Source organism: Schistocerca piceifrons, chromosome 8 (genome assembly GCF_021461385.2).
Source record: "Schistocerca piceifrons isolate TAMUIC-IGC-003096 chromosome 8, iqSchPice1.1, whole genome shotgun sequence".
In the NCBI taxonomy this organism is placed as follows: Eukaryota; Metazoa; Arthropoda; class Insecta; order Orthoptera; family Acrididae; genus Schistocerca; species Schistocerca piceifrons.
Window position 1 is genome coordinate 381,182,111 of NC_060145.1, and position 12,724 is coordinate 381,194,834.

Genomic DNA, 12,724 nt, shown 5'->3' on the forward strand with positions numbered 1-12,724 from the left:
GTATGGGCAAATATCTATTAGGAACATTACGAATGTAGATTGTGGACAGTTGAGAATGTGGTTCTCATGGGAAGCGTGCAAGGGGTAAGTCCCTGCAGTCGCGCTATTCATCTGTGTCCTCGGTGGCTCAGTTGGATAGAGCGTCTGCCATGTAAACAGGAAGTCCCGGGTTCGAATTCCGGTCGGGGCACACATTTTCAGCTGTCCCCATCGACGTATATCAACAACACCTGTCGGCAGCTGAGGATTTCAATTAATTATCATTTGTTCTAGAGAAGCTCCACAGTTATCAAATGAGTTTTGCAATTTTGGGAGCAAAATAAATGATGAGAGGATATAAAATGTAGACTGGCAATGGCAAGGAAAGCGTTTCTGAAGAAGAGAAATTTGTTAACATCGAGTTTAGATTTAAGTGTCAGGAAGTCTTTTCTGAAAGTATTTGTATGGAGTGTAGCCATGTATGGAAGTGAAACGTGGACGATAAATAGTTTAGACAAGAAGAGAATAGAAGTTTTCGAAATGTGGTGCTACAGAAGAATGCTGAATATTAGATGGGTAGATCACATAACTAATGAGGAGGTATTGAATAGAATTGGGGAGAAGAGAATTTTGTGGCACAGCTTGACTAGAAGAAGGGATCGGTTGGTAGGGCATATTCTGAGGCATCAAGGGATCACCAATGTAGTATTGGAGGGCAGCGCGGAGGGTAAAAATCGTAGAGGGAGACCAACAGATGGATACACTAAGCAGATTCAGAAGGATGTAGGTTGCAGTAGGTACTTGGCGATGAAGAAGCTTGCACAGGATAGAGTAGCATGGACAGCTGCATCAAATCAGTCTCAGGACTGAAGACCACAACAACATAATTTCAGTGTTGGCTTGTACGGTTACTGTATTAATTCTTGTATTTTTGGTGATTAGAGAATATTTTAATAAATACATGAGATTTTCTACATCTTGATAAGGTTCCTGGTTGGTTCAAATGGCTCTGAGCACTCTGCGACTTAACTTCTGAGGTCATCAGTCGCCTAGAACTTGTAACTAATTAAACCTAACTAACCTAAGGACATCACACACATCCATGCCCGAGGCAGGATTCGAACCTGCGACCGTAGCAGTCCGATAAGGTTCCTGATGTTTCCTTTCGGCAGCAGAAGGAGTAAACTGCTAGTTATCTATATGCGCTTTAACTGGTCGTTTGCACATTTTTGACATAGCTTTTGCATTTTCGGAAATACCATTTTTGGCCTTGTTACGTAGGTCTTGAAACGGTATGTGCTTAAAAAATTTGGCAATACTTGTATCGTACAAGACTGTACATTTGGTTTTCTGCCCTGTACGACGATTTGAAAATGGCTCCCGGCCCGAAACTAGTCGTCTAGTGAATAAAAAAAAAGTGAAATTCGCAAATTTGGCCGATTTTTCGTTGTGCTGATTGCTGACCCACAGCTATTCCAGCATGCTGGGAGTTTGTAGACCTTCGCCTTTTGTAATGTCACGATGGCTAGCAAAGCTCCAGGTGCTGAGATTGGTCTCGACGGTGCGCGGCAGGTGCGGCTGGACAACAACGCGCTGGAGCGTCTGGGCGCGGACAGCCTGCGCTGGTCGTCCCTGGCTGAGCTCAAGCTGGAGGGCAACCCGTGGCGCTGCGACTGCAGCGCGCTCCAGTGGCTGTCCCAGCAGGCGGCCGACGCCATCACGGACCAGCCCCGGTGAGTGGCCAGCCAGCCACGGCGCCTCACTACTTTGCAGCAGTAATTAGTAGGTTCAGGGTAATAACAAGGTACGTCACTCACTTCATTAATTGACGTTTTGTCGATGCTATACTAGTTTTCTTTGCTGATCGAGACATTGAAAGCAATGGAAGTTTAAATAGTAAACTTTGCTCACCGTCTTACAACAGATTACTTTATTAATCTATGCATAACTTAATTCCCATAGCTTCAACTGAGTAAGGCACGTGCGATACCAGAGCAGTGGAAAAAGGCGTCTGTGGTGAAATGTGAAATTAAATTAAAGAGAAATGCAGCATTGGTGTCAGAATATGCAGGATGATTTTGTTCAGTCGGGATAAACTGTAGAAAAGGGTGGATAAGGAGCAAAAAAGGTCGTATGGACATGTGGTTGTGTATGTGTCCCATGGGAGGGACGTGATGGCGGAAATCAAAGACCTTTGGTAGTGTAAGTTTCAATAAATGAAACCACGCATGAGGACATACCAGACAAGCGGAAATATGCCATCTGTACTAGTGTCTTACTTAGCTCCACACTGCCGGCCGGTGTGGCCGAGCGGTTCTAGGCGCTTCAGTCCGGAACTACGCTGCTGCTACGGTCGCAGGTTCGAATCCTGCCTCGGGCATGGATGTGTGTGATGTCATTAGGTTAGTTACGTTTAAGTAGTTGTAAGTCTAGGGGACTGATGACCTCTGATGTTAAGTCCCATAGTGCTTAGAGCCATTTGAACCATTTAGCTTGGAATAAGAGTCTGTAGCAAGCTGAACATAGCAAGCATTTCACTCTGAATGGGCGAGGCGTAACCACAGTTCCTGTCGGTGCCCCTGCCTCCTCTGCTGCTATTGGTGGTATGAAGAGGGATGTGGCTACCACATGATGGTGGTCCAGCTCACTTCCATGTGGAGACATCTCGACAACACCTTCCTCGGCCGATGGAATGGAAGGGCTGGTCCAGTGGTATAGTCTACCCCATCACCGGAGTTCAACCCTTTAGATTTCTTCTTTTCGGGTCACCTGAAAGACACCTTTTCTTTGGTTTTTCATAGATTAATTCTTAAATTTCTCGCGATTCAATAACTTAAGTGTAGATTCAAGCAGTCCGTAGCACTTCTTTTGAATGGCCAGCTATACAATTTAATAAGGCGTCAGGCTCCATTGGGGACATATCAGAGGCTAGCAGATTTCATATTTAGTTTTCTTTGTATGCTTTTACAAACAGCGCTAGGATGTGAACACAGGAGGAGCTGACCATAGTTTCTGAAAAGCTAAAGTCGCTTTTGGGCACAGTCAACCGCCTTCTCGCTGCTGTCTGAGGCTGTAACACTGACAGAATCTGCCACGTTGAGTGAGACACCTTATGTGTCGCTTATTTCGCCAATAAGGTCTGTTACCAAGGCACAGTGCATTGTCACCGGCGCGGTGGATCTGCCCCCACTGCAGGGGTGAGCGACAGATGGTAGCACATTTGCGTCGTTCTAGGCAGAGAGTCAATGTGGAGGTTGGTTGTTTGGCCCATTCACCCTGTGAGTGGACAAGTGGTCGCTCTTTCAACAGGGTCCGAGCAGCACATGTGGGGATGGGTTTGCTAGTTATCGGGAGCTGCAGTGTTGGGCACGTTATGGAACCACTTATGGAAATACCATAAAGGGCCGACTTCTTTCTATGTGCACCCAGTATGTCTACCCTGCCGGGGGGGGGGGGGGTAGGGGATGGGGGGGTCTCATCAGAGATATGGAAGAGGCTCTGTCTGTAGCTGTTGAGCATGCAGGGTGCAGTCGTCTGCAAGTTGTGGCTCACGTCGCCACCAATCACTTCTGTCACTTGGTTCTGACACTATCCTCAGTTCATATTGGTGGCTGTCAGAAGTGGTGAAGATTGCTGGCTTCGCATTCAGGCTACAAGCAGAGTTCAAAATCTGCAACAGCGTTCCCAGATTTTATTGGGGACCTTTGGTTTGGATCCAAGTGGAGGCTCCTTCGATTCTGTGACGGTACTGGCTGCAGATTTCTGGACCTGCATTGTGGGATGGAGGGCTACAGGACTGCCCTTGACAGGTCAGGGGTTCACTTCACAAAGGAAGGAGCTACTCAGATAGCAAATACTTGTAGAATGCACATTATTTGTTTTTAAGCTAGATGTTAGTTTGAGGTCCTCTGATAAATGCTCACCAGTCAGTATTCAGAGAGTGAAATCAGCCTGTGTTCAAAGTAAAGACACTTTGAGAGTCAAAAATTGTAAATTGTCGAAGTATTTGTAATGAAGTTCCTGAATTTGCTGCTCCGATTATTCTTGTAACCGAGAGCTGGATGAAACCGGAAGCAGAAAGCTACGAATATTTACGAGACATGGGACCTACATCGAAAATAACGGCTACGCCATAAGAGCAAAAGCAAAGGTGAAGTTTTGAATTTTACGTTTCAGAAATCTTTCATGCAGGAGGATCATACAAAAATACCATGGTTTGACAGTCGCACAGACTCCCGAATGGAAGGCATAGTAAATGGCATCGCTGGCATAGAGAAGTAACTGAGTTGAAAGCAAATAAGTCGCGAGATCTGGATGGAATTCCATTTCGGTTTTATAGAGAAAGCCTTGGGAGAGCCAGCCCTGACAGAACTCTACCATCTGGTGAGCAATATGTATGAGACAGGCGAAATGCCCTCAGACTTCAAGAATATAATAATTCCAATCCCAAAGAAAGTAGGGGTTGACACATGTGAAAATTACTGAACTATCAGTTTAATAAGTCACAGCTGCAAAATACTAACATGAATTCTTTACAGACGAATGGAAAAACTGGTAGAAGCTGATTCTCGGGGAAAATCAGTTTGGATTCCGTAGAAATGTTGGAACACGTGAGGCAATACTGAAGCTACGACTTATCGTAGAAGAAAGATTAAGGAAAGGCAAACCCACGTTTCTAGCATTTGTAGACTTAGAGAAAGCTTTTGACAATGTTGACTGGAATACTCTCTTTCAAATTCTGAAGGTGGCACGTGTCAAGTACAGGGAGCGAAAGGCTATTTACAATTTGTACAGAAACCAGATGGCAGTTATAAAGGTCAAGGGGCATGAAAGGGAAGCAGTGGTTGGGAAGGGAGTGAGACAGGGTTATAGCCTATCCCCGACGTTATTCAATCTGTATATTGAGCAAGCAGTAAAGGAAACAAAAGAAAAATTTGGAGTAGGAATTAAAATCCATGGAGAAGAAATGAAAACTTTGAGGTTCGTCGATGACATTCTAATTATGTCAGAGACAGCAAAGGACCTGGAAGAGCAGCTGAACGGAATGGACAGTGTTTTGAAAAGAGGATATAAGATGAACATCAACAAAAGCAAAACGAGGATAATGGAATGTAGTCGAATTAAATCGGGTGATGCTGAGGGTATTAGATTAGGAAATGAGACACTTAATGTAGTAAAGGAGTTTCGCTGTTTTGGGAGCAAAATAACTGATGATGGTCGAAGTAGAGAGGATATAAAATGTATACTGGCAATGGCAAGGAAAGCGTTTCTGAACAAGAGAAATTTTTAACATCGAGTATAGATTTAGGTGTCAGGAAGTCATTTCTGAAAGTATTTGTATGGAGTGTAACCATGTATGGAAGTGAAACGTGGACAATAAATAGTTAACACAAAAAGAGAATAGAAGCTTTCGAAATGTGGTGCTACAGAAGGATGCTGAAGATTAGATGGGTAGATCACATAACCACTGAGGAGGTACTGAACAGCATTGGGGAGAAGAGAAATTTGTGGCACAACTTGACTAGAAGAAGGGATCGGTTGGTAGGACATATTCTGAGGCATCAAGGGGTCACCAATTTAGTATTGGAGGGCAGCGCGGAGGGTAAAAATCGTAGAGGGAGACCAAGAGATGAATACACTAAAGAGATGCAAAAGGATGTAGGTTGCAGTAGGTTGCAAAAATCTTGAACATATTCTCAAGTCGAACACAGTAAATCCTCTTGACACGGAAAAGCTTCTGTTCACAAATCAGCACGGATTTAGAGACCATCGCTGGTCCGAAATTCAGCTAACCCTTTTCTCAAACGATGTCCTGCGAACCATGGATGAAGGGCAACAGACAGTTTCCGTATTCCTAGATTTTCGGAAGGCGTTTAGCACGGTGCTTCACTGCAGACTGTTAACGAAGGGATGAGCGTGCGGAACAGGATCACAGACATGTGAGTGGCTCGATCGTTGCTTAAGTAATAGAACTGTGTTGTCCTTGACGCACTCATCAGAGACAAGGGTAATGTCGGGACTGCACCAGGGAATTGTGGTAGGACCGCTCTTATTCTCTGTATTCATAAGCGATCTGACGCAGAGGACGAGCAGCGGCCTACGGGCTTGCTGAAGATGCTGTGGTGTTGGGGAAGGTGACGTCGTTCAGTTGGCTTAGACAAAATTTCTTTTTGACATGATGATGGCAGATTGCTGTAAATGTAGAAAAATAAATTAATGCAGACGAGTAGGAAAAACAGTCTCATAATATTCGAATACAGCATTAGCTGTGTTGTGCTTGACACAGTGTCGTCGATTAAATACGTGGGTGAGTCAAATGAAAACCTTAAATTTGTAATAAGAAATCGAAATTTCGCGCCGTTATTCTCTAAGTTGGTAAGCGTGCTACAAACAGAGTGCAGAATGGCAGGTAGGTGGCAGCATTGCACATATACCGTTGCATTATCAGTACAAAGATGGCCACCCCATTTGTGACTTGCACCAGGGAAAAACAGCGTTCTGATATTCGGTTTTTGCGTAGTGAAGGTGTGAAACCTATTGAAATTCATCGACGAATGAGTGTTCAGTACGGTGCTGCATGTTTTTCACAGCAGCAAGTCTACGAATGGAGTGGGAAGTTCGTAAATGGTGTGACTTCAGTGGAAGATGCATCCAGGTCAGGCACAACGAGTTGTTACTCCACAGAACATTGCAGCAGTTGAAGCCATAGTGAAGGAAAACCGTCGAGTGACATTGAATGACATTGCAGCATGTTTACAGATTAGTCATGGGTCAGCACACCACATAGTGCATGATGTGCTCCAGTTTCAAAAAGTGTCTGCAAGATGGGTGCCACGGCAGCTGACTCCTGAAATGAGAGAACGACGTGTTGATGCTTGTGAAGGACTTCTTCGGTGCTTTGAACGAGAAGGTGATGGCTTCCTTGCAAGAATCGTTACTGGGGATGAAGCCTGGGTTCACTTCCACCAACCGGAAACGAAGAGAGCGAGCAAGGAACGGCGCCATTCCTCATCACCAAAACCAAAGAAGTTTCGAACAGAACCATCAGCAGGGAAGGCAGCGCTGAGTCTCTCTTGGGACGAAAAAGGCGTCATTTTGGAGCATTACATGCCTAGAGGGGCCACTGACAATGCAAGGGCCCACACTGCCCGTACAACAGTTGCAACAATCACAGACCTGCATTTTGAGTGTCTTACTCATCTACCATACTCACCAAACCTTGCCCCAAGTGATTTCCATATGTTTGCACCACTCAAAGATGCAATGGGAGGAAAGAAGTTCCGCCACGCAGTGCAGCAGTGGTTGTGCAGACTACCAAAAGATTTTTTTTCTAAAGGAATTTATGCACTCTGTAAACGCCTGAGGACTTGCATTGAGTGTGGGGAGATTACGTTGAAAAGTGATACAACTTTGAACCACTTCTGTACAATAAATAATATTTAAAAAATATTTAAGGTTTTCATTTGACTCACCGTCGTATCTCGGTGTAACATTGCAAAGCGATATGAGGTGGAACGAGCACGTGAGAAAGGTAGCAGGGAAGGCGAATGGTCGACTTCAGTTTACTGAACAAATTTTAGGAAAGTGTGTTTCATCTGTGAAGAAGACCTCATATGGAGCACTGAGCGACCGATTCTTGAGTACTGCTCGAGCGTTTGGGATCCCCACGAGGTCGGCTTGAGTGGAGGACATATAAGAAATTCACAAGCTCGTATTGCTGGTAGACTCGTTTGTCACGTGAGAGTTACAGTGATGCGTCGTAAGTCAAACAGGAATCCCTGCAGGGAAGATCACGTTCTTTTCGAGCAATGCCGTTGGTAAAATTTAGAGAACCAGCATTTGAAGCTGACTGCCGATCGATTCTACTTATACCACGAGACATTTCGCGTACGGACCACGAAGATAAGAGTATTTAGGGCTGTTACAGAGGCACAGAGTCGTTTTTCTCTTTTTCTCTGTTTGCGAGTAGAACAGGACAGGAAACCAATCCAAAGCTCTACAAGATATCATCTGTCATGCGTCGTACGGTGGCATGCCGACGCCTCTGAGAAAGACAGGCTGCGGCGCGTACGTCACGAAGGTAGGCTTGACTCACTCGCTCGTTCGCTCAGCTCAGCAGACAAACTACGCTTCTCCACCTGTTAACTCGCAACTGCGTCTTTACGAACAAATGAGAACTGCATCTTCTACTGGAATCCGTCATTATGAAGTCTTATTGTTTATTAGTCCTTCAATGATCGAAAGCCCATATGCCTACTAATAATTTGTTACAGCTGTACTGGGTACACTAAAATTTTATCAGTTGGATGAGGCACTACACCTTTTATGAAATGAGTACTGTTAAGCAGTGCAGACTAAATGCTACAAACGAGCTGTTACACCATTTACGCAGAGCATAGATCTTAAATTACAGCTCCTGCACAGTTGTGTATTTTGTTGTAGTACTACACTACTGGCCATTAAAATTACTACACCAAGAAGATTTGTCATACATAGACAGCAGTTGACCGGCGTTGCTTAGTGAAACGTTGTTGTGATGCCTCGTGTAAGGAGGAGAAATGCGTACCATCACGTTTCCGACTTTGATAAAGGTCGGATTGTAGCCTATCGCGATTGTGGTTTATCGTATCGCGACATTGATGCTCGCGTTGGTCGAGATCCAATGAATATGGAATCGGTGGGTTCAGGAGGGTAATACGAAACGCCCTCGTATCACTGGCAGTCGAGATGACAGGCATCTTATCCACATGGCTGTAACGGTTCGTGCAGCCACGTCTCGATCCTGAGTCAACAGATGGGGACGTTTGCAAGACAACAACCATGTGCACGAACAGTTCGACGACGTTTGCAGCAGCGTGGACTATCAGCTCGGAGACCATGGCTGCGGTTACCCTCGACGCTGCATCAAAGACGGGACCGCCTGCGATGGTGTACTGAACGACGAACGTGGGTGCACGAATGGCTAAACGTCATTTTTTCGGATGAATCCAGGCCATCACGATGGCCGCATCCGTGTTTGGCGACATCGCGGTGAACGTACATTCGAAGCGTGTATTCGTCATCGCCATACTGGCGTATCAAATGGTTCAAATGGCTCTGAGCAGTATGGGACTTAACATCTGAGATCATCAGTCCACTAGAACATAGAACTACTTAAACCTAACTAACCTAAGGACATGACAACAACCATACCCAAGGCAGGATTCGAACCTGCGACCGTAGCAGCAGCGCGGTTCCAGGCTATAGCTCCTAGAATCGCTCAGCACCCCGGCCGGCTACTGGCGTATCACCCGGCGTGATGGTATGGGGTACCAATGGTTACACGTCTCGGTCACCTCTTGTTCGCATTGACGGCACTTTGAACAGTGGATGTTAGATTTCATCCATTGTAATTCTGTCAGAGACAGCAAAGGACTTGGAAGAGCTGTTGAATGGAATGGACAGTGTTTTGAAAGGTGAATATAAGATGAATATCAACAACAGCAAAACGAGGATAATGGAATGTAGTCGAATTAAGTCGGGTGATGATGAGGGAAGTAGATTACGAAATGAAACACTGAAAGTAGTAAAGGAGTTTTGCTATTTGGGGAGCAAAATAACTGATGATGGTCGAAGTAGAGAGGATATAAAATGTAGACTGGCAATGGCAAGGAAAGCGTTTCTGAAGAAGAGAAATTTGTTAACATCGGGATAAGATTTGTCAGGAAGTCGTTTCTGAAAGTATTTGTATGGAGTATAGCCATGTAGGGAAGTGAAACATGGACGATAAATAGTTTAGACAAGAAGAGAATAGAAGTTTTCGAAATGTGGTGCTACAGAAGAATGCTGAAGATTAGATGGGTAGATCACATAAGTAATGAGGGGATACTGAATAGAATTGGGGAGAGGAGGAGTTTAGCGTTGGAGGGCAGCGTAGAGGGTAAAAATCGTAGAGACCAAGAGATGAATACACTAAGCAGATTGAGAAGGATGTAGGTTGTAGTAAGTACTGGGAGATGAAGAAGCTTGCACAGGATAGAGTAGCATGGAGAGCTGAAGACCACAACAACAACGATCCGTGGCTCTACCCTTCATTCGATGCCTGCGAAACCCTACATTTCAGCAGGATAATGCACATCCGCATGTTGCAGGTCCTGTAAGGGCCTTTCTGGATGCAGATAATGTTCGACAGCTGGCCTGGCCAGCACATTCTCCAGATCTCTCACCAATTGAAGACGTCTGGTCAATGGTGGCCGAGCAACTGGCTCGTCACAAAGCGCCAGTCACTACTCTCGATGAACTGTGGTATCGTGTTGAAGCTGCATGGGCAGCTGTACGTGTACACGCCATCCAAGCTCTGTTTGACTTAATGCCCAGGCGTATCGAGTCCGTTATTACGGCCAGAGGTGGTTGTTCCGGGTCCTGATTTCTCAGGATCTATGCACCCAAGTCTCGTGAAAATGTAGTCACAAGTCAGTTCTAGTGTAACATATTTGTGCAATGAATACCCGTTTATCATCTGCATTTCTTCTTGGTGCAGCAATTTTAATGGCCGCTAGTGTAGTTTTGGAGATTAACGTGTTGAAAGATATATACAGGGTGTTTCAGAAATGACCGGTATATTTGAAACGGAAATAAAAACTAAACGAGCAGCGATAGAAATACACCGTTTGTTGCAATATGCTTGGGACAACAGTACATTTTCAGGCGGACAAACTTTCGAAATTACAGTAGTTACAATTTTCAACAACAGATGGCGCTGCAAGTGATGTGAAAGATATAGAAGACAACGCAGTCTGTGGGTGCGCCATTCTGTACGTCGTCTTTCTGCTGTAAGCGTGTGCAGTTCACAACGTGCAAGTGTGTGGTAGACAACATGGTTTATTCCTTAGAACAGAGGATTTTTCTGGTGTTGGAATTCCACCGCCTAGAACACAGTGTTGTTGCAACAAGACGAAGTTTTCAACGGAGGATTAATGTAACCAAAGGACCGAAAAGCGATACAATAAAGGATCTGTTTGAAAAATTTCAACGGACCGGGAACGTGACGGATGAACGTGCTGGAAAGGTAGGGCGACCGCGTACGGCAACCACAGAGGGCAACGCGCAGCTAGTGCAGCAGATGATCCGACAGCGGCCTCGGGTTTCCGTTCGCCGTGTTGCAGCTGCGGTCCAAATGACGCCAACGTCCACGTATCGTCTCATGCGCCAGAGTTTACACCTCTATCCATACAAAATTCAAACGCGGCAACCCCTCAGCGCCGCTACCATTGCTGCACGAGAGACATTCGCTAACGATATAGTGCACAGGATTGATGACGGCGATATGCATGTGGGCAGCATTTGGTTTACTGACGAAGCTTATTTTTACCTGGACGGCTTCGTCAATAAACAGAACTGGCGCATATGGGGAACCGAAAAGCCCCATGTTGCAGTCCCATCGTCCCTGCATCCTCAAAAAGTAATGGTCTGGGCCGCCATTTCTTCCAAAGGGATCATTGGCCCATTTTTCAAATCCGAAACGATTACTGCATCACGCTCTCAGGACATTCTTCGTGAATTTGTGGCGGTACAAACTGCCTTAGACGACACTGCGAACACCTCGTGGTTTATGCAAGATGGTGCCCGGCCACATCGCACGGCCGACGTCTTTAATTTCCTGAATGAATATTTCGATGATCGTGTGATTGCTGTGGGCTATCCGAAACATACAGGAGGCGGCGTGGATTGGCCTCCCTATTCGCCAGACATGAACCCCTGTGACTTCTTTCTGTGGGGACACTTGAAAGACCAGGTGTACCGCCAGAATCCAGAAACAATTGAACAGCTGAAGCAGTACATCTCATCTGCATGTGAAGCCATTCCGCCAGACACGTTGTCAAAGGTTTCGGGTAATTTCATTCAGAGACTACGCCGTATTGTTGCTACGCATGGTGGATATGTGGAAAATATCGTACTATAGAGTTTCCCAGACCGCAGCGCCATCTGTTGTCGAAAATTGTAACTACTGTAATTTCGAAAGTTTGTCTGCCTGAAAATGTACTGTTGCCCAAGCATATTGGAACAAACGGTGTATTTCTATCGCTGCTCGTTTAGTTTTTATTGCCGTTTCAAATATACCGGTCATTTTTGAAACACCCTGTAGAAACGCTGGGTTTACGGCTTTGTTGTTACGTGTACGTGGAGATAAGAGGTTGTGAGGTGGTGCAGCGAGGTGGTGCGTGCGGCAGGTGCGCGGCGCCCGAGTCGCTGCGCGACGCGGGCCTGGCGTCGCTGAACGCGAGCGCGCTGTGCGCGGCGGAGTGGCGGCGCGGCGCCGCGGGGGCCGCGAGGGGCCGCAAGGCGCGCGCCAGGGCCGGCATGAGCGTGGCGCAGGCGGCCGGGCTGGCCGCCGTCGTGGCGCTCGGCAGCGCGGTCGGCGTCGCGCTCATCCTGCGCTCCAGGCGGCGCCGCCGCGACGACGAGCGCCGGCACTCCGTCTACTGCGTCAACGTGAGTAGCCGCGGCCCTCCGCGCGTCTACAGCTACCTCACACTGCGCGAGCCACCTCACGGTGTGTGCTGGAACTACTATCTAATCCCTCCAACCCAGTGAGTAGTCCGTAGGAAGAATGATTGTCGGTAAGCCTCTGTGTTGTTGTCGTGGTCTTCAGTTTGATGCAGCTCTCCGTGCTACTCTATCCTGTGCAAGCTTCTTCATCTCCCAACCTACATCTACATCTACCTCCATACTCCCCAAGCCTCCCGACGGTGTGTGGCGGAGGGTA

The 12,724-nt window shown here is 46.3% G+C and overlaps 1 protein-coding gene across 1 annotated transcript in view; it reads left to right on the plus strand.

Annotated features, from left to right (window-relative positions):
• Positions 1 to 12,724, plus strand: part of LOC124711777 (chondroadherin-like protein) — a 183,735-nt gene that overhangs the window by 155,839 nt on the left and 15,172 nt on the right. Inside the window, exon 7 of the mRNA XM_047241993.1 lies at positions 1,552 to 1,712. Within this exon, the coding sequence (XP_047097949.1) occupies positions 1,552 to 1,712 (161 nt within the window). The remainder of the gene's footprint in view (positions 1 to 1,551; positions 1,713 to 12,724) is intronic.